This window comes from Sprattus sprattus (assembly GCF_963457725.1).
Source record: "Sprattus sprattus genome assembly, chromosome: 14".
NCBI classification, from domain to species: Eukaryota; Metazoa; Chordata; class Actinopteri; order Clupeiformes; family Clupeidae; genus Sprattus; species Sprattus sprattus.
This window is the reverse complement of record NC_137912.1, coordinates 16,511,467-16,537,373: the sequence shown is the minus strand read 5'-3', so window position 1 is coordinate 16,537,373 and position 25,907 is coordinate 16,511,467. Positions and strand designations below refer to the sequence as shown.

Here is a 25,907-nt window from a genome sequence, read left to right as displayed (position 1 = left end):
TACTGACCCTTAAAAACAAACTCAGGGCTGACCATTTATGAGACAAGCTGGGCTTCCATGGGGTCAAAGAAGAGATTGACCTTGACCTCTACACAAAACCCATTGACAAGTAAACACACACCCATAGGCATACTTACACAGAGACATCACACAGGCATGTACATGCACGCACACACACACACACACACACACACACACACACACACACACAACCACACCCACACACACACACACCTGACTTCTGGGCCATCCGCTGGCAGACACACAGACATGACAAATGTGTTCATGGCGACTGTGGGCTCCCCCTGGCTGCCGAGCTACACCGCGGACGTGCCGACCGACCCACTCTCAGGGCTCTCTCTGGTCCGCTGAGCACACGATGGTGGCGGCGGCAGCAGGCCCAGGTGAGGTCACAAGGTTCAGAGCTCATTAGTCATGTGTGGACAGACCCGGTAGCATGCTCAGGAGTCCAGCCAGGGTCCATGCCCGCCGAAGAGGAGAGGAGAGGCCCACTTTTCTTTTGTGTTTTTTTTTTGTATTGAACCTGTCAATCGCCGCCTCGTTTTTATGTCACAGCTGAGAGGTTAGAGGTGGGGTTTATAAAGTGAGGAGATGACAGGATGACAAAGGCTAGCGGCTGCTGTTGCAACAGACCTGTATCCATTTGACAGGTGCCAGATCACAACTAGATTAATTCCATGGTCAACTGTTGTTTTTTAAGGCTCTTTCAACCTTTAAAAGCAGTTCTAGACATGACTACTTAAACTCTAGACATGACTACTCACTCAGTGCAGTTGGAAAAGTCATGGAGGGACGGTGCTGAAAGAACCTGAACAACACCTGGTGTTTACAAGGCTTGCATCTTTGCCTTATGTCTGCACACCAAGCAATCGGCTGCACTAGAAGCTGCAAACTACCCTTGGGTACATTCACACCCACAGAGTATGCAACATTTATGAGTAGCCTATACACTCTCCACGCAGTAAAGAGAGGAGGCCAGGGGCCTGCAATGGATTGATGCCTTTCAACGTCTAAATTGATCACAATTAGCTCGTAAGCTCTCATCCAAATCAAAAGAGTGTCCCATAGTGGCAAAAGTATTTCTCAAATCGTGGGTTGATGAAAGGCAGAAAAAACGGCTCCTGGCTGACGAGGATGGTGAGAGTCACAAATCAGAGAAGAAGGACAAGAGAGAAAGCGTGAAAGTAATGTGGATGAGATTCTGGCCCTCAGGGTAAGACGGAGAGAGAGAATGAGTGAGAGAGAGGGGGAGAGAGAGAGAAGAGGGTGAGATGGAGGGAGGGAGAGGGTGAGATGACTTGCCCCTCTCTCTCTCTCTCTACTGACAGAGCTCCTTTATGAGCGGCCGCCTCGGCCTGTCTCAGCGTTCACATTCGAAATTCCACCGAGGTTTGTGGACAGGATGGCAGTGAGTTACGACTGCAAGGAAAAGTTTCATTCAGTAGGGAGAGAGAGAGAAAGAGGGAGAGAGAGAGAGAGAGAGAGAGAGAGAGAGAGTTCAGTCTCTCTCTGTGCACCCCCTCCCCAAGCACCACACACACAAGCACACACACATGTGCACACATTTACACACACACACACACGCACGCACACACACACACACACACACACACACACACACACACACACACACACACACACACACACACACACACACACACACACACACACACACACACACACACACACACACACACACACACACACACACACACACACACTTACACACACACACACTTACACACACTTAACACACCTATCTTTGCACGCTGAGTTCTGTACACTATTTTTGGTGCCACAGGAGAAAACGCTGCAAATCGCTACTTGAGCTTAAAATGCACTCTTTGTCAATATGAACTTAGTCAGTGGTGAACCTATACAGCACTTAAAAAACAGCAGATGAAAATGGTTACATTGATAACATCCAGGATAGATGATTTTATACAGCCAAGATGAGAATAAAGGACAAGCTGCTCAAATATGTCATATACATGTGCACAGAGACCCGTTTTCAGGCAAGGTTCCCAAGCGTCTTGGCAGGTTGAAACCAAAGTGGGAAATACTGAAAGACAGACTATGCTTTAAACAGAGCCCGGCTTTTACACAGACTTCACTGTGTGTACGTGTGTGCGTGTGTTTCTGAGAGAGAGCAAGTGTGTGTGAGTATGTGTGTCTGTAAGCGTGCATTACTGCTTCAATGTTTTGCTTGGCTCTGGTTTTGGCATTCCAGATATTCAGTGATTCTACAGTCCTCTGTTGATAGTTTGTGGTGCTATTGATTTATAACTTTCCTTTAAATACAGCTCCTGATGCACCACACGTTGTGTTGATACGACATTAGCTTAAAGGAAGAATTATCTTAAATATCATCCAATTAGTCCAATTAAGAAAATAATTCACTTGTTTTCACACAAAAGTGGAAGCACACGGCACACTGTGTGTAAGTAAGATAATATGGAAGTCATGGGCAGTTAAACAGACAGCAGAGAATAGGGTAGTAATCCAATTGGCACCTCTTAACATGTTAGAGGAAGTTTCTGGACTTTCATTGCCATTAGTGCAGAGCAGAATCCATGCTGATTGGGCAGCCACTAAAGGAAGAATCAAAGCACTCCAGCCCAATATGAGCTTCAAGAAAATATCAGCTGTTCACAGAGTGTGGAGCCATCAGGTCAAATGCAAGGAATCACCTGACCTAAAAACCATTAAACTTTCCCCCCAAAGGTCACCCATTTGAATACATATGGCTTTCAAAAGGAAGCACAACACCGCATCGTTGTATTATTTTTCAAAAAGGATCTCAACTCAAAAGACAAAACCAATCTGCTTTCCCAATCTGCCTTCCCAATCTGCCATCACCCATAAAAAAAGCATCCACGCATAAAAAATAAATAAATAACACAAGGCAATAATTAATTAGATTTTGTAATACACAGTCATTAAGTGGTACCAAAGACCCATCCAAGCATCACCTGTTAGCAAGCAGCTCCTGGACAAGGCAAACCCAGCTAGCACCCAGTCCAGCAGAAACCCATAACCATAGAATTAAGGAGCCCCCATCACGCTTACCTCAGTCTCCTGCTTTCCCGAATGGTCCTAGCCGAAAGGTTGGAGATGTTCAGGGCTGGGGGGCCTGGCCAATGGTGGAGGGTCGCTGCGCAGAGTGACCGAGGGAGGAGGGGAGGGTGTGTATGCGGTGGTGAGTGTGTTTTGGTGTATGTGTGCGCGGGTGTTTATGTGTGTATTTGGTGTGTGTGTGTGTGTCTCTGTGTGTTTTAGAGAGAGAGCATTTTTTGTTTTCTGTGTATGAGTAAGAGATAGTGTCGGTCAGATTGTGAACGAGTGTCCGTGTCTATAGGTGTGTGAGTGTGTCTGGGTATGAGTGAATGTGTGTGTGTATAGGCTCTCTCCCAGATGTGAGTGCCTGACCGTGAGTGTGAAGGTAGGCACTGAGAAAGAGAAGAGGGGAGAGATTGCTTTTGGCCTCTCCGAAAGTGCAGCACCCACCCCACACTGCCCAAACACACACTTGTACACATACACCTATACACACACACACACCAACAGAGAATCTGCTGTAACACAATACACACACACACACACACACACACACACACACACACACACACACACACACACACACACTCACACACACACACCCACACACAGGCCCCCAATGGTGACATCTCTCTGATCCACAACAAAAGGGTGTCTTTAGTTTTTTCTTCTCCTCTCCTATTTTTCTTTGGTGGGGGGTGGGTGAATAACTTAATCAGACCTAAGTATGAAATATTTGTCTTCCTTTTCCTGAGGTGAAAACTCAGGCATGTGCTGCTTTCATGTCGGTGATCTGCTGGACCCCTGACGCACAATGGAGCCTCTGTGAGTGGGTAGCGTTAGCACTGCACAGAGAGGAAGTCTCTGCCTTGAGAAAGGCCTCACCTCTCCACGGCAACAAGGGGGCCGAGTGCAGTGTTCTCTGTCTGTGCAAGCTCTGCAGTTTGTGGCTCTAAACCCAAGCCAAGGTTTCACTTGGACGCTCTGGAAAGGGGAGAACATAAACATACACGAGGAGATGCGTAGACACACACACACACACACACACACACACACACACACACACACACACACACTCACGCACATGCTCATGTGTGTGCACATTGTTACCTTAGCAGTGGGCCAAAGGCTCACTTTGATGGCTACATTAATGGACTGTATTTGTGAGTAGGAATTTATTGTGTGTGTGCGTGTGTGTGTGTGTGTGTGTGTGTGTGTGTGTGTGTGTGTGTGTGTGTGTGTGTGTGTGTGTGTGTATATGGGTGTATGTGTGTGTGTGTGTGTGTGTGTGTGTGTGTGTGTGTGTGTGTGTGTGCGCGTGTGTGCGTGCGTGTGTGTGTGTGTGTGTGTGTGTGTGTGTGTGTGTGTGTGTGAGAGAGAGAGAAAGAGAGAGAGAGAGAAAGAGAAAGAGAGAGAGGAGAGGGACTACACATTCAAAACATAACATGGTCTTGAAATCATCTTTTTATCAATGAGAATCACAATAATATTCACCTGACTGTTGGATGGATTTCATCCTAAATATTATTGCAGCTCAAAGCAACAACACACTATGTTCATTCTGTTTTCTGAATGGTTATATGTGTGCACACTACATTTTGGCAAGTCAGAACCAAAATTGTTAAATAAATAATGTTTGAAACCAAATAGAAAATGTTCCAACCCGACACTCCCCACATTCTTACTGCTAACCTATCACGTCCATAGAGGCATTGCAAAGCCACAGGTTTATTTTTTGTCTGCATCTCCTATATGTATTCCTCATATTAGTGTGTGTTATGCGCATTGGTAGCTATAATTAACTTACAAAGATGGGGCTTTTTCCAGAGGTGTAACCTTTGGTTATAGTATGGTTAAATCTAAGCAACTTTTGTTGAAGTTAATACTCAATTTAATACTTAATATTTAAAAAACCTTTGGTATTAGATATATGTATTCTTTAGAAAAGTGTTTGCACATTCACACTTACTAAGATTAGCAACATTGTTTGCATATGAATTGGGTTTCAAATTAAATAAAACTTTATTTAAAAAACATTTGGCTTTGTTATAAGATTATGTGTTTAATCTCCATGTGGTGTGCTATTTGCGGTTAAAAGTACCTTGCTATGTGCTTACTTGCTTGATAAACAAAACTTGTTTTGCTGGCACACTAATAAAAACCTGAACCCATGTTTCCCCCCTAGAACTTCACAGATTTGTAAAATCCTGTGAGCCAGAGAGAGTGTTGTGTAACATATACAAGATCAAGTCTGTTCTGTAGCTAAAACAGCTTCCAAGACATATCAAATGTCCGATCTCTGGATACACTATCGCAAGCTTAATAGAAACTAAATCAGCATGTGCACCAAAATTGGGCTAGTTCTTGATCACTGTGCATGGACACATCTCTACCCTGGGGTGTACTGGAGTTGGTTATGCATGTGCTCTTGTTGTGGTCTTGTATCATTTAGCCAAATAAAATGGAACCACTGAGACCCTTCTGAACTCTCAGGATTGGTAGTGACCCCTGTTTGTGTGTAGTGTAGGCCTATAGAATCATTTTGAATGGATCCAACTGTTGAATAGTGTCACAGACCACATGTTCACATTGTTCAGCATTCAGTGTCAGCTCTTGCTAATATCTGAGTATTGAGTATGGGGCAAAATAAATCTGTGCAAAATGGCCATGAATCTCAGGCCCCAGCCTGTAATCTTATCATGTTTATCACATTTTAGCTGCTAGCCAAGGTGTTAGAGCTTAACAGGCATGTAGCAAACCTAATTTAACGTATATCAGTTGTAAAAGATAGGGCATCAACATCCTAAACCCTCACTTTGCATTAACCAATGATGGTAACTTTAATGCTAATAGTTTCAATGAATACTGTACATAAAGACACAGCAGAAAGACAAAAAACACAAACAGCCTTTCAATCATAGAAACCAGCTTTATATTCATGATAAACTTCTTGCATTAACAAGTTATTTACTCTTCAATGTACAATTCAACCCTCCGTACAAAATGGAAGAAATTAATTCTTTTTTTTTCTACAAAAGGGTCGCATTATATTCAACTGGCAGTCAGCTGAGTCCCAATTTTAATGATATTAACAAAATTTCAGCAACAAATTTGCTTCCAAATTTGTATTCACATGCATTCCTAAGCCACATGGGTTCTTAATCTATTTTTCATCTGTGAAGACAAGACAAAGTCTCATTATCTCTTAAATATGGTATAAAATGTGACCTTTTGACAAATAATTAAAAAGTGGTAGTACATAATCCACATACCACCAATTCAAACATTCAGTAAGGTAGAAAATAACATTAACTGATGAAACTTTTTCACATGCAAAAAAATTAAAAAAAGAAAAAGAAATGCATTCTGAAAAAAAAAGTGTGTCTAATTTATTGCATCAATCTGGCAACGTATGTGATGCCTCAGCACCAACATGACTATTTGAAAACTGCACCAAACCAATGTGCATTTGCAGTGTGTCATCGTCATGATATAACACACTTCTTTCTCACAAAGAACCTTGTCCGTTCTGGAGTGTTGTGCTAAATGTTATCAATATTGTTTATGTTTATGTGTTTATTAATCAATATGTACGGTGGTCTTGAGAGGAAGGGTGCTAAGATGCTTACACCACCAAGGTCAATGGTTCCGTACCCTGGGAGCACATACGTAGGCCAATTACCTATATAATTTCCATGTGTTCCAAATTACATCTTAGATCATTGTTCTTTTCACTTATTGACTATTCTTGTGGAAAAACACAAATTTTCATAACAAAACATTTTGTTCAACTAAAACAACCAACAGATACTCAGCATAGGGTGTTATTATACCTTCTACCTTAGGGTAGACAGAATGAAGAAAATGGTGAAAACTGACCCAATCCAAATCCTGGCTTGTTTGTCTAAAATATTTGTTCTCATGCAAATGTATTCAAAGGCACAATGATCTGAAAGATAATGCTGAGGGGTCCCAGTCAACGCTATTACTAGCAGAGGTGAGTATGATTCAGTTTCTTGAATGTAGTTCACAGATGCGCGAATAGCCTACAATCTTTGCTGTTATCTTGTCCTCAGACATCCTTGCCCACGTAGATTTCTGTCCCTTGTGGTTCCGACAAGTTCAAGAGCACAGGCAGCAGTGGTCTCTAGATGACCACGGCACTGAGGCGCTGGAAACAGAACATCAAGTCCTGGGGGATGGGAGGCTTGATCTCATTGCCATCAAGACGAAGGTAGCGCAGACGAGGACTCTTCTCATCGTGGTAGTCATCAAACGCACCAGCAGGCCCTGGGCAGATATCTGATCCATTCACACCTGTAGATTAAAACAAAAAAGTAAGACATTTGTGAAAGGAAAATTAGGAGAACTTTTTGATTTGGTTCAATTAGATAATCCTGGTTGGCCACCCAACATTGATTAAAATATTATTTGTCACCTTGATGAGCTCTATGGTTATGGAGTTTTAGTCTAGGAGCTAATCTTATCCTTCTTGGGCTTGAGTATTACAACGAAATAAAGAAGAAGACTTAGACTATAGCAGAAGACTTCTTAATGGGGATTTAACCCAGTTCACATAATCTGACTCACCCTTGATCTTGTTGTGGTCCAGATGTAACTGCTCAAGGCTAGCTGGGATTTGAGGAATCTCGGTCAACTCATTGTACGACAACTGCAGATCCATGATGCTGGAAATGTTGAACACATTCTTGGGAACTCCACCATTGTCCAGCTTGTTGTTGTTGAGCCTGAGAAAAGTCAACTTGGGCATGCCTTTGAAGTACTCCGCGGGGATCTTCTGAATGTTGTTGCTGTCCAAGTAGATCTGAGTCATAGTTGGTGGCAGACCCAGGGGCATGTTAGCAAGCTGGTTCTTGGCCAGGTTGATCTGGACTAGGTTACTCAGGCCTTTCAGGCTAATCTCGGTCACAGCATCATCCTGGAGCTTGTTCCCTTGCAAGTCTAGCAGGGTCAGGCTGTCCATGCCAGCAAACACTCCCGCTGGGATCTTGGAGATGCGGTTTCGGGAGAGGCGCAGCTGCTCCAGTTTAGGGGGCAGGGGAGAGGGTACAGAGGTCAGCTGGTTGTCCTCCATGTACAGGTGCACCAGGTTAGGCAGTGCTCGGATTGCCCCTTCCTGGATCCCCTCATTGGTCAACCTGTTACGGTTCAGATTGATCCACTTGAGCTGAGTGGCATTGCGAAAAGCATCCTCCGGCAGCACCTCAATCCCATTGCTCTGCAGGTAGAGGTACCAGGTGTACGGTGGGATTACGGGGACCCTTTTCAGGCTCCTGTTGTCGCAGTAGACCGCGTTTGGGAAACTTGGAGGGCAGCGGCACTCTTTAGGGCAAGCCTGTAGCTGAGCCAGAATGTGCTCGTGGGGCATCTCCTGAGACGACGCCATACTGGCCAAGAGTAGGACCGAGAGGAGGAGGGGTAGAGGCTCCATGATCCACGTCAAACCTGTTGAGGAACATGAAAGGAACAGGAACAAGAGGATCAATATCATTCCTCAGTGGTTCAGAGGGTGTTGTTTTTGGTTGTAGGACACATTGAAAAGCTTCTTATCGAATGAGTAATTTACAAAGTCTTTGGCTATGGCTTCACAAAACCTTTTATTCAGATTTGGATTATGGATATGAAAAAACTTTGAGTGCTAAAAAAAGTGCTAAGAACTTTCCAGGAAAAGGTCTAGGTTAAGGTTAGGATAAGACGTTTTACCTTCAAATAACAGCTTGAAAAAAATTGGGGCGCTACAATGACTTTTAATATGGAGAATCGCCTCCGTGCCATTGCTATACCAGGGTCCATAGGCTTATAACTGCTAAATGTAACATTGCCTGATGCCGCCTGGCTTTCTTCTGTCTGCCGACCTAGTAAGTAGCTTGTGTTAGGACAGTTGTTGAGTAACTAGTTTGTCATAATGTCAAAGTCAGCACATTTAAAGAGATTTCGTTAGTTTTACCCGCTAGCATATCGTTAGCGAATAGCAATTGTTCCGGGATGCTTCTTTAAAAAATGTCAAAATTCAGTCAGTTGTATCGCGAGGAGCGTGCCACAAAGTGATTCACTACACAAACCTTTAAACCTCCTCAGGTAGTACTGCAGATTTCTCATCGGGAACTAACCCTCTTAAAACCAGAGTAAGCAGCGAGGTTATCTTTTATAATGGTCTTACACACAAGATACTAATCTGCCCCCACACAGTCTCTGGACAGTTGGCATCAATCCAAGATTTCGGGAGCAGGCATTAACACACGCAAACACACACACTCACACATACACAGAGACACGCATTCACACGCATGCACACACATCCAGAAAGAGCAAGACAGAGGATAAAGATTCTGAATTCCAACACCAGCTGCCTTAAGCCCAGACGAGAAACTCGATCAGGTTTACCTGACACACCGGGGGAAATGGTGCACACCTGTTCTCGACGTTTAACATAACAGTTGTTAATTTCCTGTCTTTAGTAGAGCAATTATTACAGTCTGTGCTTTCCAGTCATTGTCAAAATATTTGTCTAAGGGCTAAGGTACCGGTTCCATTAGCAGAGTATCAGTCTTCACACAGGTGGCAGTTTGCCAAGTTCAAAGAGGAAGACAGATAAAGTGACAGATAAAGAAAGCAAGGGACACAAGCAGAGAGATTCCTCAGAGACATTCTGAAATAATACAGACAGACAGACAGACAGACAGACAGACAGACAGACAGACAGACAGACAGACAGACAGACAGACAGACAGACACACACACACACACACACACACACACACACACACACACACACACACACACACAGAGAGATAGATAGACGGATAGATATATGGATAGATAAGAAGTTACGAGATATAATTCAATGTCTATGAAAAGGAGGTGAATGGAGAAGCAGAGATATGAGAGACGCATACAAGATAGAGTACACAAGAAAAAGAAAGGTGCAAGGCCATATCATACTCCATCTGCAAAACCAACCCCCTGCCCCTGCCCCGCCAGCCCTCCCCTCCCCGGCCCAACCACCCGACCACCACCCTCCCCATTTCTCTCTATCACTCCCTCTTTCTTGGGCCAGTTCCTCTGTCATCTGGTAATGGTTTAAATTCTTGGTTTGAGGCTTCTGGAACCGTTCATGGCTTTATTTCCCCTGTGGCTCGGTTTACCATGAGTGCACATGTATCAAAGGGAGACCCCGACAACACATGTCCAAATTACACCTGCCCGTGGGAGCACCTAGCCCCTCTCCAGGACAGAGGAGTCAGCACTCTGTCTCACAGCAGCACCAGCAGCAGGTATCACAGAGATCTTCTGTCCTGTTAACCACACTGAGTGTCACAGACGTCACATGCCAACTCTCACACAGTTAATCAATGACTCCACCTGTATCCCTTTACCTAAATCTCACATTACATTTCTATTCAGACATTTGCATTTTGGTCACATGTGCCTGTGCATGGTCCATCCTCTTTGATATTCTTGTCCTACCATAGAACTCCTGATTTTCTTTCAAACTATTATCATTATTATTATGGTCATATCTACCTATTATAATATCTACCTGTTCTCCTATCTAATTGTGCATTGTGCATCCTTTTTTTGTTTCTTTTGTCTTACCTTAGGTGTTCCTGAACTGTGTCCTGTAGGTTCCTACTCTTGCAGGGATGTTGCTCTGTGCAGACAGTGAGGTGCAGGTGCCAAACGTGCCCGTATTTGTAGTACGGGTCACCTCACGGTGTTCTCTCCTCACTGGCCGTGACCGTGACTTCGCAGCGTGCCAAGCCCCACCCACGCAGAGAGCAGAGGTCATAATCCGACGGCGGCGGATCCCTCTTAAGCCGATGAATGCTCATGGCATCATGGGACTTGGCCCACTAAGAATCAGGCTAATAGGGGCCTACCAGTGGAGATCACACCTGCCCCTTTCTCTCTCTATCTCTCTCTCTCTCTCTCGTCGCCCTCTCCTCCTCTTCTCCCCCCTCTTTATCCTCTGCATTGGCTCTTGTGTCCTGTTTGTATCTCCTCAATCATTGTCGAACTGAGACAACAAAGGGCTTTACCCATGTAGTTGGGGGAAAAGACAGGTCGTATTGTGCCATTGTCGAAGGGAATTAATTAGCGGCCTAACTTAACCTCCCAAACCCACAGACAGTGTTATGCAAGTACACAGCAAACACCCACCCACACCACAGGCTGGTTGTCTGGTTGTTTGGCTCCAGGCTATTTTAACATCGATGATCATATGAATAGGCCGATAAATTATATTTAACGGGAAAACACAGACATGTAGGCCTATATTTTGCTGTGTAATGAAACCCTCTAGAATGAAATGCCATGGTGGTTCATCTTTTGGTTCTTCCACTGTCTCCCTATTCTTCCTGAATCTACCAGAATTTCCAAATATATTCCCGCAGTGGACTCACACATGCCATTCTTAAATCCACCTCAGTCATTGAGGACTATTTTGGTCTTAGGCGACCCAGAGGCACGACGTATCATTGGGCTCAGCAGTAACGTGTGTCTTATCATTGTTCTGAAGTTTTTGACGTTCATGTCAAGCTTCAGGTTTCATCAGGTTTCACCTAGCTTCATCCTGCCTAATTGGCTTTCCCCTGGCATGGTAGCAGGTCTTAATCCCCCCCACCTCCCTGATCACACAACCTCATCATCCTGCATCTCGTGTCTGAGAAGGAGCTACCGCTGGCTTCTCATGGGGCCTGTACGGAAAACACAGCAAACTCCCTGAGAGTAAAAACAACCTGGCTAATCTGCCCGCCATCTGCGCTGGGATGGGATGGGCTGTGTGAGGTGCTAGGGCCCTGGGCTGACACCAATGCTAGCACCACAAGAGACAAACATAACCAAGAGCAGATGGAGGGGGTCTGACAGGGCAAAGGATCAGAGTGGCGATCGGTACCATCACGTTGCACAGTACGGTGAACTATTTTGCCACTAAAGATCAACTAAAAGTACCTGGAGGTTAATAGAGTTGACCCCTCATAGGCTAGTGGTCTGTGTAGGAAAAATTAAACATAGGCTACAATCTTTGAAATCACAATGGAAAAGGACCCCAATGTTTGCAAATGTCAGTGGTGCAGTTTGTTGACTTCATGATGTCCTTCATGCTTCAGCATAACATGACACCTTCCCTTTTACACTTCTAATGCTGACGAATTCATAAGCCTCCCTCCAAAATCACCAGGTTGTGTTGCAGTATGTTTATACTGTGAGCAAATATCAGCACATTTCTGCAAGATGTTAAATTGCAAATAATCAAAAACTGCCATGCTGAACCAGTAAACTCTATGCAGTGATGTAACCACACTTGCTGCTAGTGTGCTAATGATAAGCACATGTCTCTGCATCACCAGCTGGGTTCAAATGAACAGCCACATAGTCTGTACCTTATCACTAGCTGTCTCTAGTTGTAGGAAATCATAAACAAAGCCACGTACAATTTTACATAAAAAAAATTACAATGACCTGAAACAATGTCTGGGCATAATTTAACAGTGTAATTATGTGTCTGTGGATTATTTTTAATCTATGGCCATGCCTTGGCTATAGCATCAAAGCTCAGCCTTCAGAAGAGGTACACACTAAAGTCAGCATGGCAGTCACACAGTTCACCTAGCATTAAGACTAAACAGTCACTCCACCACTGTGGGAAACATTTTTTGAGTGAAACAGACCGATAAAGAGAATAGGACTGTGGTCTGGAAGAGAGAGTACCCAGTAATTTAGAGCATCCATTGGCCTGGTCAAGCATGCAGAACACATACATGTGAGGGATTTTACACTCATCTGCAAAAAATGAAAAGAAGAAATTGAAAACAAATGTTGGCCCGTCACAAGAAAAGCTAGAGGGACGCACATGCTCTGAAACAAGATAACATGAATTACTGGAAAGAGGTCTTTGCACAGGCCAACAATGTTAATTGCACAAAATAATGTAGGTTCATTCTAAGATGGGGTTTGGTTCCTTTTTTTATGCCCTCAATGAAATCGAGTTAACAAATTTCATTCCCCATGCACAGAACTTCTCTGTCCCTCCCTCTCTCCCCTCTGTCTCTCCCACACTCACAGATACCACAAAATCATCTATCCCGAAATTACAAATCTTCAGTACCATACATAAGTACCTTAAAAAATTAAAAGGAATCAAGTCAAAGTTGCTTCTTGAATGCAAACCCCCTTCAACCCTGCGCACATCTGTGCTGACAGATGTGAGTACATCTGATACTGGGGAACGGAACTGAATCCAGAATGCACAGAGAGCATCACAAAAACCATACAAGTCTCACGCAAAAGCTCCTTGTGTATCCGTAGGCCTAGCCCCTCACTCATATACACACACACAATTTCAAACCTCTTTTTTTTTTTTTAGATATTCAGAAAGGAAGCAGACTGTCTACATTTAGATCAAAGCTATAGCAAAATAGAGAAGAAAAAAACATAAATCCATTTAAAGGGCTTCATGCTGACTGCAAAGACAGGAAGCTCTACTCTTCCTTTCTGTGCTCCCAACCCCAACCCATACCTATGTAACAAAAAATAGAGAAGATAATTAGGCAGAAAAGAGGAGGTTAGGGTGGAAGAGGGCAAAAGTATGGGGGGGAAAAAGAACAGAAGAATACCTGAGGTCTTCCCAAAAGAGGCCGCTGAGGTGTGTGTGTGTTGGAGAGAGAGAGTGCAGTCTCACCAAGATGGTCCTCTGGCTATCCTCTGCAGTGAATTCTGGTCAGGGTCCACTGCTCTGCCTCGCTCTCTTAGTGCTCAAGTGCATTAACACACACACACACACACACACACAAACACACACACAGACACACAGACACACAGACACACACACACACACACACACACACACACACACACACACACACATACACATACACATAAACACACTCACACAGTCTCACACAGTCTCACACACACACACACACACACACACACACTCACACACACACGTTGTTAGTGTTATTTCTTAAGCGTGCACCTTTGACATCAGCTGGTTAAGGGGTGTGTGCTGTGTTTGTGTGTGTGAGTGTGTGTGTGTGTGTGTGTCTGAGAGTGTGTGTGTTTGTATGTGTGTGTGTGTGTGTGTGTGTGTGTATGGGGGCTGTGGAGGCTGATGCCTCGAGAGCGGGTATTGGCTGCTCATTGCCTGCCCTGCTTTTTTTTCTTCACTTCTATCCTATCCTCTTCTCCTCCTCTTATCATAAAAAAGGAAGGATGGGTGTGTGTCATGGAGAGGGGTACTGATGGGGTTAACACACACACACACACACACACACACACACACACACACACACACACACACACTCACACACACACACACACACACACACACACACACACACACACACAATCATGTATACACACACACACAAAATGATGTATAGACACACACACACACACACACACACACACACACACACAACCATGTAAAGACACACACACACACATACACACACAATCACGTACAGACACACACACACACACACAACCACGTAAAGTCACACACACACACACACAATCACGTATACACACACACACACACCAGGCCCTTTTCAAGCAGTTCCACCAGTGACTGAGACATTTAACCCTTAAAGGTGCAAGGAGCAGCTGTTCGCCCCATTCCCATCTGCGTCTCCACGGTGATACTATAGGAGGCCATTCCTTTAATGGCTGGGGGAGTTCAGAGGCTAGGGGGCTACCCTGGAGACACATACATCATCTTTCTGTCAGTCAGTCAGCTCAAGGGACACAGGAGTCCACTGCACAGACACGTTTTCATGGAAGCATGCAGACAGAAGTCTGCTCTTGGCGAGAGTGAAGAGGAGGTCACTGGGAGAGTCAGCTGTATGGAAAGTTAGTATGCCTGAGAGTGAGTGAGGGTTTGTGTGTGAGATAAAGAATGTATGAGAGAGAGAGAGAGAAATAGAGAGAGAGAGAGAGAGAGAGAGAGAGAGAGAGAGAGAGAAAGTGAGAGAGAGAGCGAGAGAGAGAGAGAGAGAGAAACAGACACATTTGTGCAGGACACAGTAAGATATGCATTGGGCGGGAGACAAGAGAGTTCAGCAGTTTATCAACATTTCCTTGTTCCACTTGTTTCACTTGTTCCCCTACCCTCACTCTCCCCACCTGACTATTCAGCAATAACTTGGTTTTGCCTCACCAAGGCATCCATTTCGGGGATAATATATGTGGCTCCACATCTGCAGTTTGTTTACAGAGAAGAGAGAGAAGAGAAAAGAGAGAGAGAGAGAAAGAGGGGAGAAAAGTGAGCAAGGGCGTGAGAGAGAAGGGAGGTTGTGGAGAGTCTGTGCCATTGTTTAAGTAGGTTGAAGAGGATGCGATTTGACTTTCATGACACATCTGAGAGGAGGAAGAGCTGGGGATTGGGACCGGATGAAGAGTCTTATTGTCAGGGCAACAGGAGAAGCCTTGTGGTGTTCCGTAGGCGGGGGAGGGGGGGGGGGGGGGGGGGGTTGAGGAGATGGACAGGATGTGCGTTTACGTTTTGGAATTATGGAATAATTAGGAGAACACACCTACACACATTGTTTCCGTTGCGCTCATTCGTGTCGTTCTGTTTTTCTACCACATGTGTGTTACAGTTTGTGTCGTATACTCTTTCCCCATTTTTTTTCTCTCTAACACACACACATACACACACACACTCACACGCACACGCACACGCACACGCACACGCACACGCACACGCACACGCACACGCACACGCACACGCACACACACATACACATACACACACACACACACACACACATAAACACACACACACACACACACACATACAGCATACATTGTTACCTTCAGGCGACTGATGGTGTGCATTACTTGTGGTAAATAACACTCACAACCAACTCATTTTAGCAACCTCCATTATTTTCTCCCCTGTTCTCTAACTCGTGTCTTGCTCCTAGTGTTACAAAAGTGCAAGGTATCCATGTGCTTCAACTCCTTGTCTGACAATATATGACATTGCATTGTATGGTTACATTGGAAGAAGTGTTATGTCACATAAACAGTGGCCAGAGCTCCCCTCTTAACAGATAATTGCATGGTTAGTAGAGGCTTTCCTGAAGGCTATGACTCATAACTTTAATTTGGGTTGTACACTTGCAGTCATTAAGTTGTCTGGACAAGTTGGACCTAAGGGTATCTGGCTAATGACTTTACAAAAAGAAAGCGGTTGGTCTGAAAGTCCCCTAAAACCACTGTCTGGAACTGGAACCGGAAAAGTCAGTTAGAAACATTAGCATACCATGCATCGCAATGAAATATGCACAAAAAATAAATAATGACCACCATTCAAATGGATCTCTTTTTATAATACGACTGATTGCATGCCTTTTACATAATGAAATGCAGCTGACAGAGGTTGACTGTGCTGGATGGTATCTTTTCTTCACATTCTTACTGTGTTCAAATACATGTAATTTGAGTGCTGCGGTCATGACTACCTACTGATTAGGAAATGTCTTACATGGACCATGACACTGTATAGATTTTCATCTATAAACATGTTAACTTTGTAATTATTTTCCTAGGGTCTCCGGACTCCTTCAATGTTAACCTCCGACTTGGTTTTCTCAAATTTTCTTTTTATTAGTGTATGGCATGGGTGAGTGCAATAGATATGGACTGACACATAAAGAAACCGTTAGAAAAATGATCTGTGTTTATTTACTTGACTGTGCTTATTGACAGTTTCTAACCGCAGACGCAGTACTCTGAATACAATTTAAAGTTGTTGAATTACAAAAATATCTGTGCATTCTTTGTTTGTAGGGATTTATTTTAAGATACTGACTGGCGGACTATACATTATCTTACTTGCCTAAACGATAAGACATTCCTCCAAAAATACCTATAGTAAATAGAACTTGCTGACTTCAAGTAACAATTATTTCCATTGCGTTAAGTGTACAGACTACTTGCTGTATATATGAAAGATGTGAATTAGAAGCATAAAACCCGTTGCAAATGGCAGTGCTCAGGATTTTTTTGCAGCTGTCAATATAAAGATATATCAGACCTCTGCACGTTGGGTTAGCCCATTCAATTCAATGGAACTTTTTCATAGGAGCCTTATAATAAAGCCAGAAAATATAATTGTATTGAATGATCTGTAAAAAACAAAAAAGACACATGAATCACATACAAAAACAAAACAAAAGAAAACTCAAAATGCATAACACTGTGTTTTATCATCATTGTTCAAAGTTGTGAAAGGACAACACAACTTACACATTTTACCTTACAAAGACTGTAAAAGGCTGGACGCAACAGCTGTAACTCCTTATAAGAAACGGAAATTTACTTCGCTTATTAAAGTTGAGCATAGTTCCTGGAACTGGAAATGAATGAATTAAAGACAGAAGGAAGACCTTTGTGAATGCAGGCGACGAGCTATAGACATCCTCTCAGATTAGACTTCAAACTAGAGCCTTTAGTAGACCAAGCTGTTCAAATGATATGAGTCATTTGTTGAAGGTGTGTGTGTATGTGTGTGCATCTATGTGCGTGAGTCTGCATTTGTTCCTTCTGTTAGGAAATGACAGTGAAATCATTCTTGACAGAGAGTATGATAAAAGGATGAGGTTGAGGGAGAGACATGTGAGGAGAAATGACTTACAGTAGATGTTTGTAACAAAAATGATCACGCTTTTCCCTTCAAAGGAGGATAATGGGGGACCTGTAAATACCTTACAGAGAACCTTTTGATGATAACCTTAAGAACCTTAACATTTACCTGCCAGCTTTTCAGTAATCAACTCAGGTTACAGGAAGCTTTTCCCCCCATTTCTCTACATGAGGTCTGTGCAAAAAAAAACACCTTAAAATCCTGTAAATGGAGACTCTCCTCTGCATTGAAACCTTTAACGCTTCCAGAGTTTGCCCTTTTCTAAGCTTGTTTGTTTTCTGTAAGGTTTCTTCTTGTGTCAGGAACATGTTAGTACATGACCTCATATACTCACAAGACTGTATGCTTCTGCTCAGAGGAGCATGGTCCAGATGGATCTGGTTCAATAGTAACACAGACCTAATCTACCCCAGAGTTGCTGGCAGGTTGGCTGCAAAGCTAATCTTTCAAACATGGAGTCATTCTTCAGTCCTGATCAATCATACTTGGAGTCAAATAATTGTAAAAAATAAATAAATAAATAATGCAAAAAGAAAATCTCCCAAATAGCTATGTTCATCCTCATTATCTGTCCTTAAAATAAATTATTCAGAGATACTGTGCATGTTTTATGTTATTTGCGAAAGAATGTATATCTTGCGTTACGAAATATGAAAGATAACTTTCCTTGATGGATGAGGCATATGCACATGTGCTGCAAAAATGTCAACACACTAAACAAGGTCACCATGAACACAATAACTTAAAATGCCACTCACGTTTTTTATTTGAAAGAGCTATTATGATTTGCATGCAAATAATACTAATCTATGTTAGCTGTATGTATGACACCTGCAATAAACTGGCTAATGTAAGGAAAACGTTTTATTGAGTCGCACTTTTACAATTCCACATATTTAAACATATTCAGTTATATGACTTTGCATTGCTGCAACGATCCACGCTATCATCATATATTTGGAAAAAAAAAACACAGAAAAATAACAACTTCATGATAACCATTGAAAGATGTAAGCTAATAGCTACATAATAGCTTGAAACAGAGATGCTAAGGCTGTCTTTCCAGAGACTCTTTATTGGCTCCCTCACTAGTAGTGATTACAGCATATGTTTGCAGTAGGTCTTATCTTATTACAGACATCTTATTGATTGCTGATGCATTATTGTAAGTGCCAGGTCTTGCATACAGAGTTATGAACACTTACATTTCATGACGGCAAGCCACAGTGACAAAAAGCAAAAGTAATTCATACATTTGTAAGTGTTAGGTGCGCCAATGACAACATGTTGTCTACAGCATATATCATGGTGCACATCACATCACACCCATGGGTGGATGGTTTGGTACCCTATGATCCTTTTTATTTTTATTTATTTACCTAAGCTTGTCTCTCACTGAATTCAAGTTCACTTTACATTTATTAAATTCCTACTATGCAAGTGCAGACAGCTTCATTCCACTTTTGTTGTTTTTTGGCATTCTTACACTGCTAACAACTGATGCATACGTACGTATGTGCATATGTATGTATGTATGTATGTATGTATGTATGTATGTATGTATGTATGTATGTATGTATGTATGTATGTATGTATGTTTATAAGTATGTATGTATATAAGCCCTAAATTGACAACATGTAAAGTATGTGGACCAAACATAGGGTTTCCATTCCGTAAACTAAGGAATTACCCCGTAACTGGAAACTAAAAGAAGTGTTTTGTCTTGAACTGATACAAGATTTGCTGTGCTCTTCATTTTTGAGAATCTCTTATTAAACACAATATTTCTGAATTAACTGAATGATTGACTGCATAGTATGTAAGTAGAAAATCAGTGTAAATAAACATTTTGATGACCTGTTCCTCCACACAACTCAGGGAACTGTAAAGAAACCTGTTAATTTACTCATTAAAGAGGACAGTTGATGTGTTTATCTGAGGGTACAACATCAATATCAATCATTTTAATCAACAGTGACTGTGAAGGAAAGATCACAGAAAGGAGCAGGGGTATGTTTCCGGAAAGCGCTGTTGAACAACTACCGTAGGTAAATGATAGAGAGTCTAGCGCTTTGAACACTCTCTCTCTCCACGAATACCACGGTGGTCGCTCAACAACGCTTTCAGGAAACGCAGTCTAGATCTGAAATTGGGAGGTAGGGGGTGTGGGGGTGTCTGTGGTGGGGGTGTGGGGGCTTGATTGGTTTCCAGTTTAGATGAGTACTTCCGTGGCCAGGGGCAGGCACTGGGCTGCTTCCATAGGCATGCTTTGTGGGGTCAGGTTGTTGCCGTCCAAACGCAGGTCTTTGATTTTGGAGTAGCTCACTGGGCTCACCACCTTGCAAAAGCTTGAGACGTCAAATTCTGGTGGGAGATGAAGAACAAGCATTACATTAGCACAAGCTAGAAATCAGTTGAAAGCTAATGGCTGAGACAGGTGTAGAAAACAGAATGGGAACTCACTGCTGATCTCGTTGACCTGCAGGTATAGATGTTCCAGGTTCTCCCCGACCTCTGGGATGGCCCCCAGCTTATTGTAGGACAGGTCCAGCTCGATGAGGGCGGACACGTTGAAGACACCAGCGGGGACGCCCGAGTCCTGGAGCTTGTTGTGGGACATGCGCAGGTACTGCAGCGTGGGCAGCTTCTGCAGGTAGCTGAGTGCTATGCTCTCGATCTCGTTGTGGTCGGCGTAGAGCATCATGAGCGAGCTGGGCATCCCAGCGGGCAGCTTCTTCAGCTTGTTCTCGCAGACATCCAGCAGCATCAGGGACTTCAGGCCCTTGAAGGCACCGGCGATGCCGTCCGAGGTGAGCTGGTTCTTGTTGAGGTGCACAGCAGTGAGGTTGTCCATCCCCGAGAGCAGGCCGGCGGGGATCTTCGTAATCTCGTTGCCCATCATCTTGATCTCCTCCATGGCACTGGATTTGGGCACCACAACCTCGGTGAGCTTGTTGTTGTTGATGTGCAGCTTCTCCAGTTTGGTGAGCTTGTCAATGGAGCCCTTTTCTATCCCACCGTTGGTGAGCTGGTTGTTGTCCAGGATGAGCCACCGCAGGTCTGTGACGTTGTCGAACACACCAGCCTTGATCTCGGTGAGGTGGTTGTCCTGAAGGTAGACGTACTGGATGCCAGTGGGCACCATGGGAACAGCCTTCAGCTCGCGGCTGTTGCAGTACATGGCGGTGGAGAAATGTGTGGGGCACTCGCACTCGTCTGCGCAGCGAGGGGTGGGGGGTCTGATCTCCGCAGGCTGGTAGTCGTCTCCATATTCGTACTGGCTCAGGGCAAGACCCAGCAGAGCAGCCAGGAGAGGCAGGCGAAGGGGAAACATGGCTGAAAGTTTGACAAGCCTGAGATGAGAGAGAGAAAGACAAAGAGAGAGAGAGAGAGAAAGAGAGAGAGAGAGAAAGCAATATATTTCTTCAATGTAAGGAATCACTCCTGAATTCACTTCATTAATTTGTTACTGAGCAATAGTGACTTGTTATTTAAATATAACATACAGTCCACTTAACCGATATCTCCATTATTTAGGTATATAAACTGAAAAGCTGTAACCGGCTGTAACACTCACATGCTAGATGACAGATGGTTCACCTTAGCATACAAATTTTCTCTGTCAAATCCCTGATTCACTCCAATTCAAGTCCCATGTACCCTTTAAAGTGAAGATAATGACCACTGCTGTCCACAGAAACACACTGTTCTAAATTAAGTAAAAGACTTCAGCATGGTAATGGGTTAGAGAAAAAGGTTTCCAAAAGGTTTTCCTAGGTCGAAAGGTTTTCAAATGCTAACACCTGTCAACACCACCTCTGACAAACCAAAGCTCAATATTTTAAGTGGAATAGTGATATTTTCAACATTTTTCATATGTCGAATAAATATGTAACAAATTTGAAGTGAAATTATGTTTCCTGCTGTTTGATAATGGAAGAATATTAACCACATGATTCATCAAGACTGATCCAGTGTTGAAAAGCAACACCAAAAAAGGAACTGTAAGAAGCCTCCAGCTAATCTATGCTCACAAACTGAAACGATACACGTTTGCAAGTCATTTTTCCAAGCCTGCCAAACCTTTCAACTCTGTTTCAGGTCAAAACTGCAGCAACTGTTAATCTCAATTCGCAAGCTGCTTTACATTTGTGAAAGAATGCTAAGAAAGATACACTGCTGGTTCAAGTGATGAATCAAAAAACAAACTTACCTTACACCCTCTCTCGTTGTGTGTCTATAAGTTGGGTGGAGGCTTAGCAGGTAGAGCAGTATGTTATGAGCAGCCAAAGGTCTCTGGAGTAAAAGAGAGTGAAGAAGAGAATAGAGAAAGAGGGAGGGAGAGATAGAGAAAGGGAGGGAAAGAGAGAGAGAGACAGACGGAGACAGACACTTAAGAAAAAAATGAGGCGTCTGTGCCAGAGTTCTGTGCTTCTGGGATGATAAAATGCAAGCACCCTAAAAGTCTTGTCAGACAGATCTACAATGTCATCAGTGCAGCCAGGCATCCATGGTCAGTGGGATCTGTCTAGTCGGCAGCAGGTGCAGTAATGCAGCGTGGGATATGGAGTTTTTCAGACTAAGCACAAGACACTGTCATGACACATATATATGGGGTGTTCTGATTTACTCTATCTCACATTTTCTCTCAGTCGTTTTCCTCCTGTCAAACCCCTTCCTCATTTGACATTGGCATGGATATTTGTGTGTGTGTGTGTTTTGGATAAAACCACCAATGGTGCCAAGACAAAATTGCTCCTTGTAAAAGAAGCATAGTATTTTCACCCATATTTTTCCTTAAAAGGTTCTAAAGCCTCTCACACAAGTGGAAAAATAATGATAAAAAAATGCTCTGGCTTCTGTGGGTGCCAGCTGCCTGCAGATTTCACCGTGTAAAAATCCGGCAGTAGCGTTTAGGCTGTAAATAAGACTCGGAAAAATTGACATGAGGTACAAGACCAGGCCAAATAGGTCTTATGTAAGAGCTCGCTAACCACACTTATTTAACTGAGCTCCCCCAAAGCGTGGCACCTTCACTGGGAAAACAGTTAGAAGAACGGGAGGGAAAAAAGTGGACAGGCGAAGAGGTCTATGTCTAAACTACGTTGTTTGTGTATTTAGAAAGACAATAGAGGTTTATGTTGAACTTCCCAGATATGAAGTATAAGAAGTTGAAGTCCAACTCTGTGCAGTCATAAAGAGTGAAGGGGCCATATCCAACTCTGTATAGAGCAAAACAGACTGCATGTCAAACTCTCTGCAGATGTCTGGATTTTAATCTTCCTTTCAATCTTGGGAAACATCAAAGGCAAGTTTATTTCCTCAACGGTATTCCCTCTGAATGAGTTATATTCAGAGAAACATAGATCCAAGGGGTAAAATATGTTGAAGATGGCTGTTAAAAATACCACTGTTCTTACATGTAAATACAACAATATGATATGTAAATACAACCATACCACCATATAAATACCAATTACATGCCTTTGTCTCCTTTTGTTGGACCATGATATAGTTTGAGAAGAATCTGCTGGTGTATTTCCTCTCAACCTATTGACTTGTGTGTCTCAATGGAATGCCTGTTTGTGTTTACTCTGACAGTTTCACTTCCTGTTGGACCTCAAACCAGATCAGAAACATCTGATTAACATTTCAAGAAGCAGCTCATCTATTGTCTCTGGAATCCAAACCGCCAATTTATTGCAGTCTTTCATCATGATGTCTTCTCCTTTTTCTTCTACTTCTCTTCTTCTTCTTTTTCTTCTTCTTCTTCTTCTTCTTATTTTTCTTCTTCTTCTTCTTCTTCTTCTCCTTCTGCCATCTTGTGTCTCTCTGTTGACTGACATATTGCTTGTCATGGCCACATAAATGTCTCTTTAGTCTTTATTATAGCTTATAGCCATTTTTATCAGCTTGACCTTTGACACCTTTATCTGAACATCAGTGCTTTGCCGTAACTTTCCCATCCCCTGTAGTCATGTTGGATTCCCCCCTTTCCCTAGGGTACCATAATTCACTTCTCCTGCAGCCCCAGTATAGTTGGAGCTGTTGAATTCTGTTGATGTAACTCTTCACAGATCCCCTCTGGGCAAGCGTAAAGTGTATGGGCCTGATTGGGTTTTGTGTTGAGTTTGGCTGAAGGAGTCATGCTGCACGGTGGGTCATTGTAAACACTCAGACCAGACACAAAGTGAGACTGTCCAATAACTTCCCCTCTGTTCTCCATACAGACGACCACAGGTCAAACATGAGACAACACGTTTTTCAAAGGAAAGCTGCACAATGGCAGCCGCTTGAGAATTTATTGCATCCTGACCTGTAATTGTGGATTTGAGTGAAAGAGGTGCCGACATGGGCTTTTGTCTGTGTCTTCATCTGTGGCTTTTCTACTGGCCACTTGTATGACTCCTAACGGATAGTTGGACCAAGACAGGCCTATATCAGAGCTTACATTTGATGTGTAAAGTGTTTAAAAATGTGTTCAGTTACATCAACAAAATAAAAAATAGTGGAAGACTGGATGAAAGGGTTAGAGCGTTTCCATGCGCCCTTCCAGCAGTCTGTTTGTTTTTCACAGGTTGTGGCACTTTCCCCAGTCTGCTCCAGCTTCCCCTTCTTCATTTAGTCATGTCCTTGCTGGTAATACCTCAGCAAGGGAACTTTAAAAGGCAGAGGCAGAGGACAATAACAGGAGCTTGGCTGGAAAGTGTTGTTCTCAGTTTTTTTTGCAGAGTCACCATTACATCATTTGACTCTTTGGTTTTCCATTTTTCTTTTTCTTGAAAATCATTTGTACCATCAGACCATACTCTGAAATGATTTATTGTTTTTTTTTGCACGTTCATGCATTTCTTAATGTTTTTTTTGCAATGTATTCCCTCTACACACCCTAACGTTTGTCTTCCCCATAACAACTGAGGCAATGTTCCCTTTCCAGGAGACACATTGTCTTTGTTGACAGTTGTTTATTCCCAGGCCTCACCCACTTCCTGTGTTACTGCAGACATTGCCCAAATCTCACATGATGGAAATATGTAGTTGAAGGCCTATAATGAACGATGCTATACTTCCCTGATATTGAGTTCTGATAGGAATACAATTTCTCCTACCCAATTGTTTCCTGTGGGTAAATCTGATAGGTCAACAGAAAAGGGCAGACTGTCATAAAATCCTGCTACCAGCTGTTTTTGAAGAGCAAATCTGATCAGAACACCTTCTAAACGATCTTTGAGTATAACGTAATATTGCCATGAAGTGGTATCAGTCTGTGGTATCTGAGTGCAACTACGAGTATGTGAGCAAAGTATCTGCCCAATACCTGATACTGGTATTAGTATCGCAACATCCATAGTCGCTAGAGAATCTTTTATAATACAATTAGTTAATGTACTGTTTATAAGTGATTCAGTCTCAAAAGCGCCTCACTTGTTCATTTGCAGAAGGCCTTTGTTGAAAACTATCTGGGTTTTGCTGCACATAAGATTTTATTCAAAATCCAGATAGTTTTCAACAAATGCATTTACCTCCTTTTTGCCTCTGTACAGCATGTTACTGCTGTGCTCTCTAACTGCCAGTATAACACTGCATATTGTCCTGAATATAACATGATTGATCAAGACAAACAAATCAGAGCATTCATACTGAAGACTTCAAAAGGCTGGGATCAATTGTCTTATTCTATTTTTGATATAAGCAACAGCCAAGTTGTACAGTTACTTTACACTTATTGAGGTTAACAGAAACCCGTCTATACCTATCCTCTCTATAGGGATCTTTTCCTTGTAGTCAGACACTTATGATTACATTATGAGCCTGTCAGTGGTGGAAAGAGGTGGTTTACTTTAATGTTGATGCATGCCCCATGGGATAACATTGTATAACCGTTCTGCATTTAGTGGTAAAAGCATTCTCACTCCATACTGGACCAATTTCGATCGTTAATTGTTCATAGTAAAAGTTTGGACCCAAAAAGACCTAAAAATAGGGCCCGGGTTCCTATGTTTCCCTTTAAGTCAAGCTAAACGTAGTGAAGACCTTAATGCATCACGTCTCATCCACATTCATAGCATTCTGTGATCACTTTTCTTTGGTTTAGTTTCATGCAATCTGGGTGGGACAAGGTTATTCCTGCCTTGTGTAGCAGTAACACCTAAC

The 25,907-nt window shown here is 42.9% G+C and overlaps 2 protein-coding genes across 2 annotated transcripts; both read right to left on the bottom strand.

Annotated features, from left to right (window-relative positions):
- Positions 1-7,225: 7,225 nt before the first annotated feature.
- Positions 7,226-8,530, bottom strand: kera (keratocan; the record flags this gene model as incomplete). Its single annotated transcript, XM_080851054.1, has 2 exons — positions 7,226-7,395; positions 7,669-8,530. The coding sequence occupies 2 exons, from the start codon at positions 8,528-8,530 to the stop codon at positions 7,226-7,228; spliced, it is 1,032 nt and encodes a 343-aa protein (XP_080707180.1).
- A 10,277-nt stretch (positions 8,531-18,807) lies between these two features.
- On the bottom strand, positions 18,808-22,288 carry lum (lumican). Its single transcript, XM_080851234.1, has 4 exons — positions 22,211-22,288; positions 21,967-22,049; positions 20,217-21,106; positions 18,808-20,117 (listed from the first exon to the last, which is right to left on the bottom strand). The coding sequence occupies exons 1-4, from the start codon at positions 22,259-22,261 to the stop codon at positions 19,966-19,968; spliced, it is 1,176 nt and encodes a 391-aa protein (XP_080707360.1). The 5' UTR covers positions 22,262-22,288; the 3' UTR covers positions 18,808-19,965.
- Positions 22,289-25,907: the final 3,619 nt, after the last annotated feature.

What these genes read in the sequence shown, in the direction of transcription:
- lum (XM_080851234.1), bottom strand. Translation starts at nt 22,261, where the DNA reads ATGCCTGGCTGCACTGATGACATTGTAGATCTGTCTGACAAGACTTTT. An exon ending in ACAACGAGAGAGGGTGTAAG is followed by an intron (nt 21,107 to 21,966) that starts GTAAGTTTGTTT and finishes CTCTCATCTCAG; the next exon opens with GCTTGTCAAACTTTCAGCCA. An exon ending in GCAGGTCAACGAGATCAGCA is followed by an intron (nt 20,118 to 20,216) that starts GTGAGTTCCCAT and finishes ATCTCCCACCAG; the next exon opens with AATTTGACGTCTCAAGCTTT.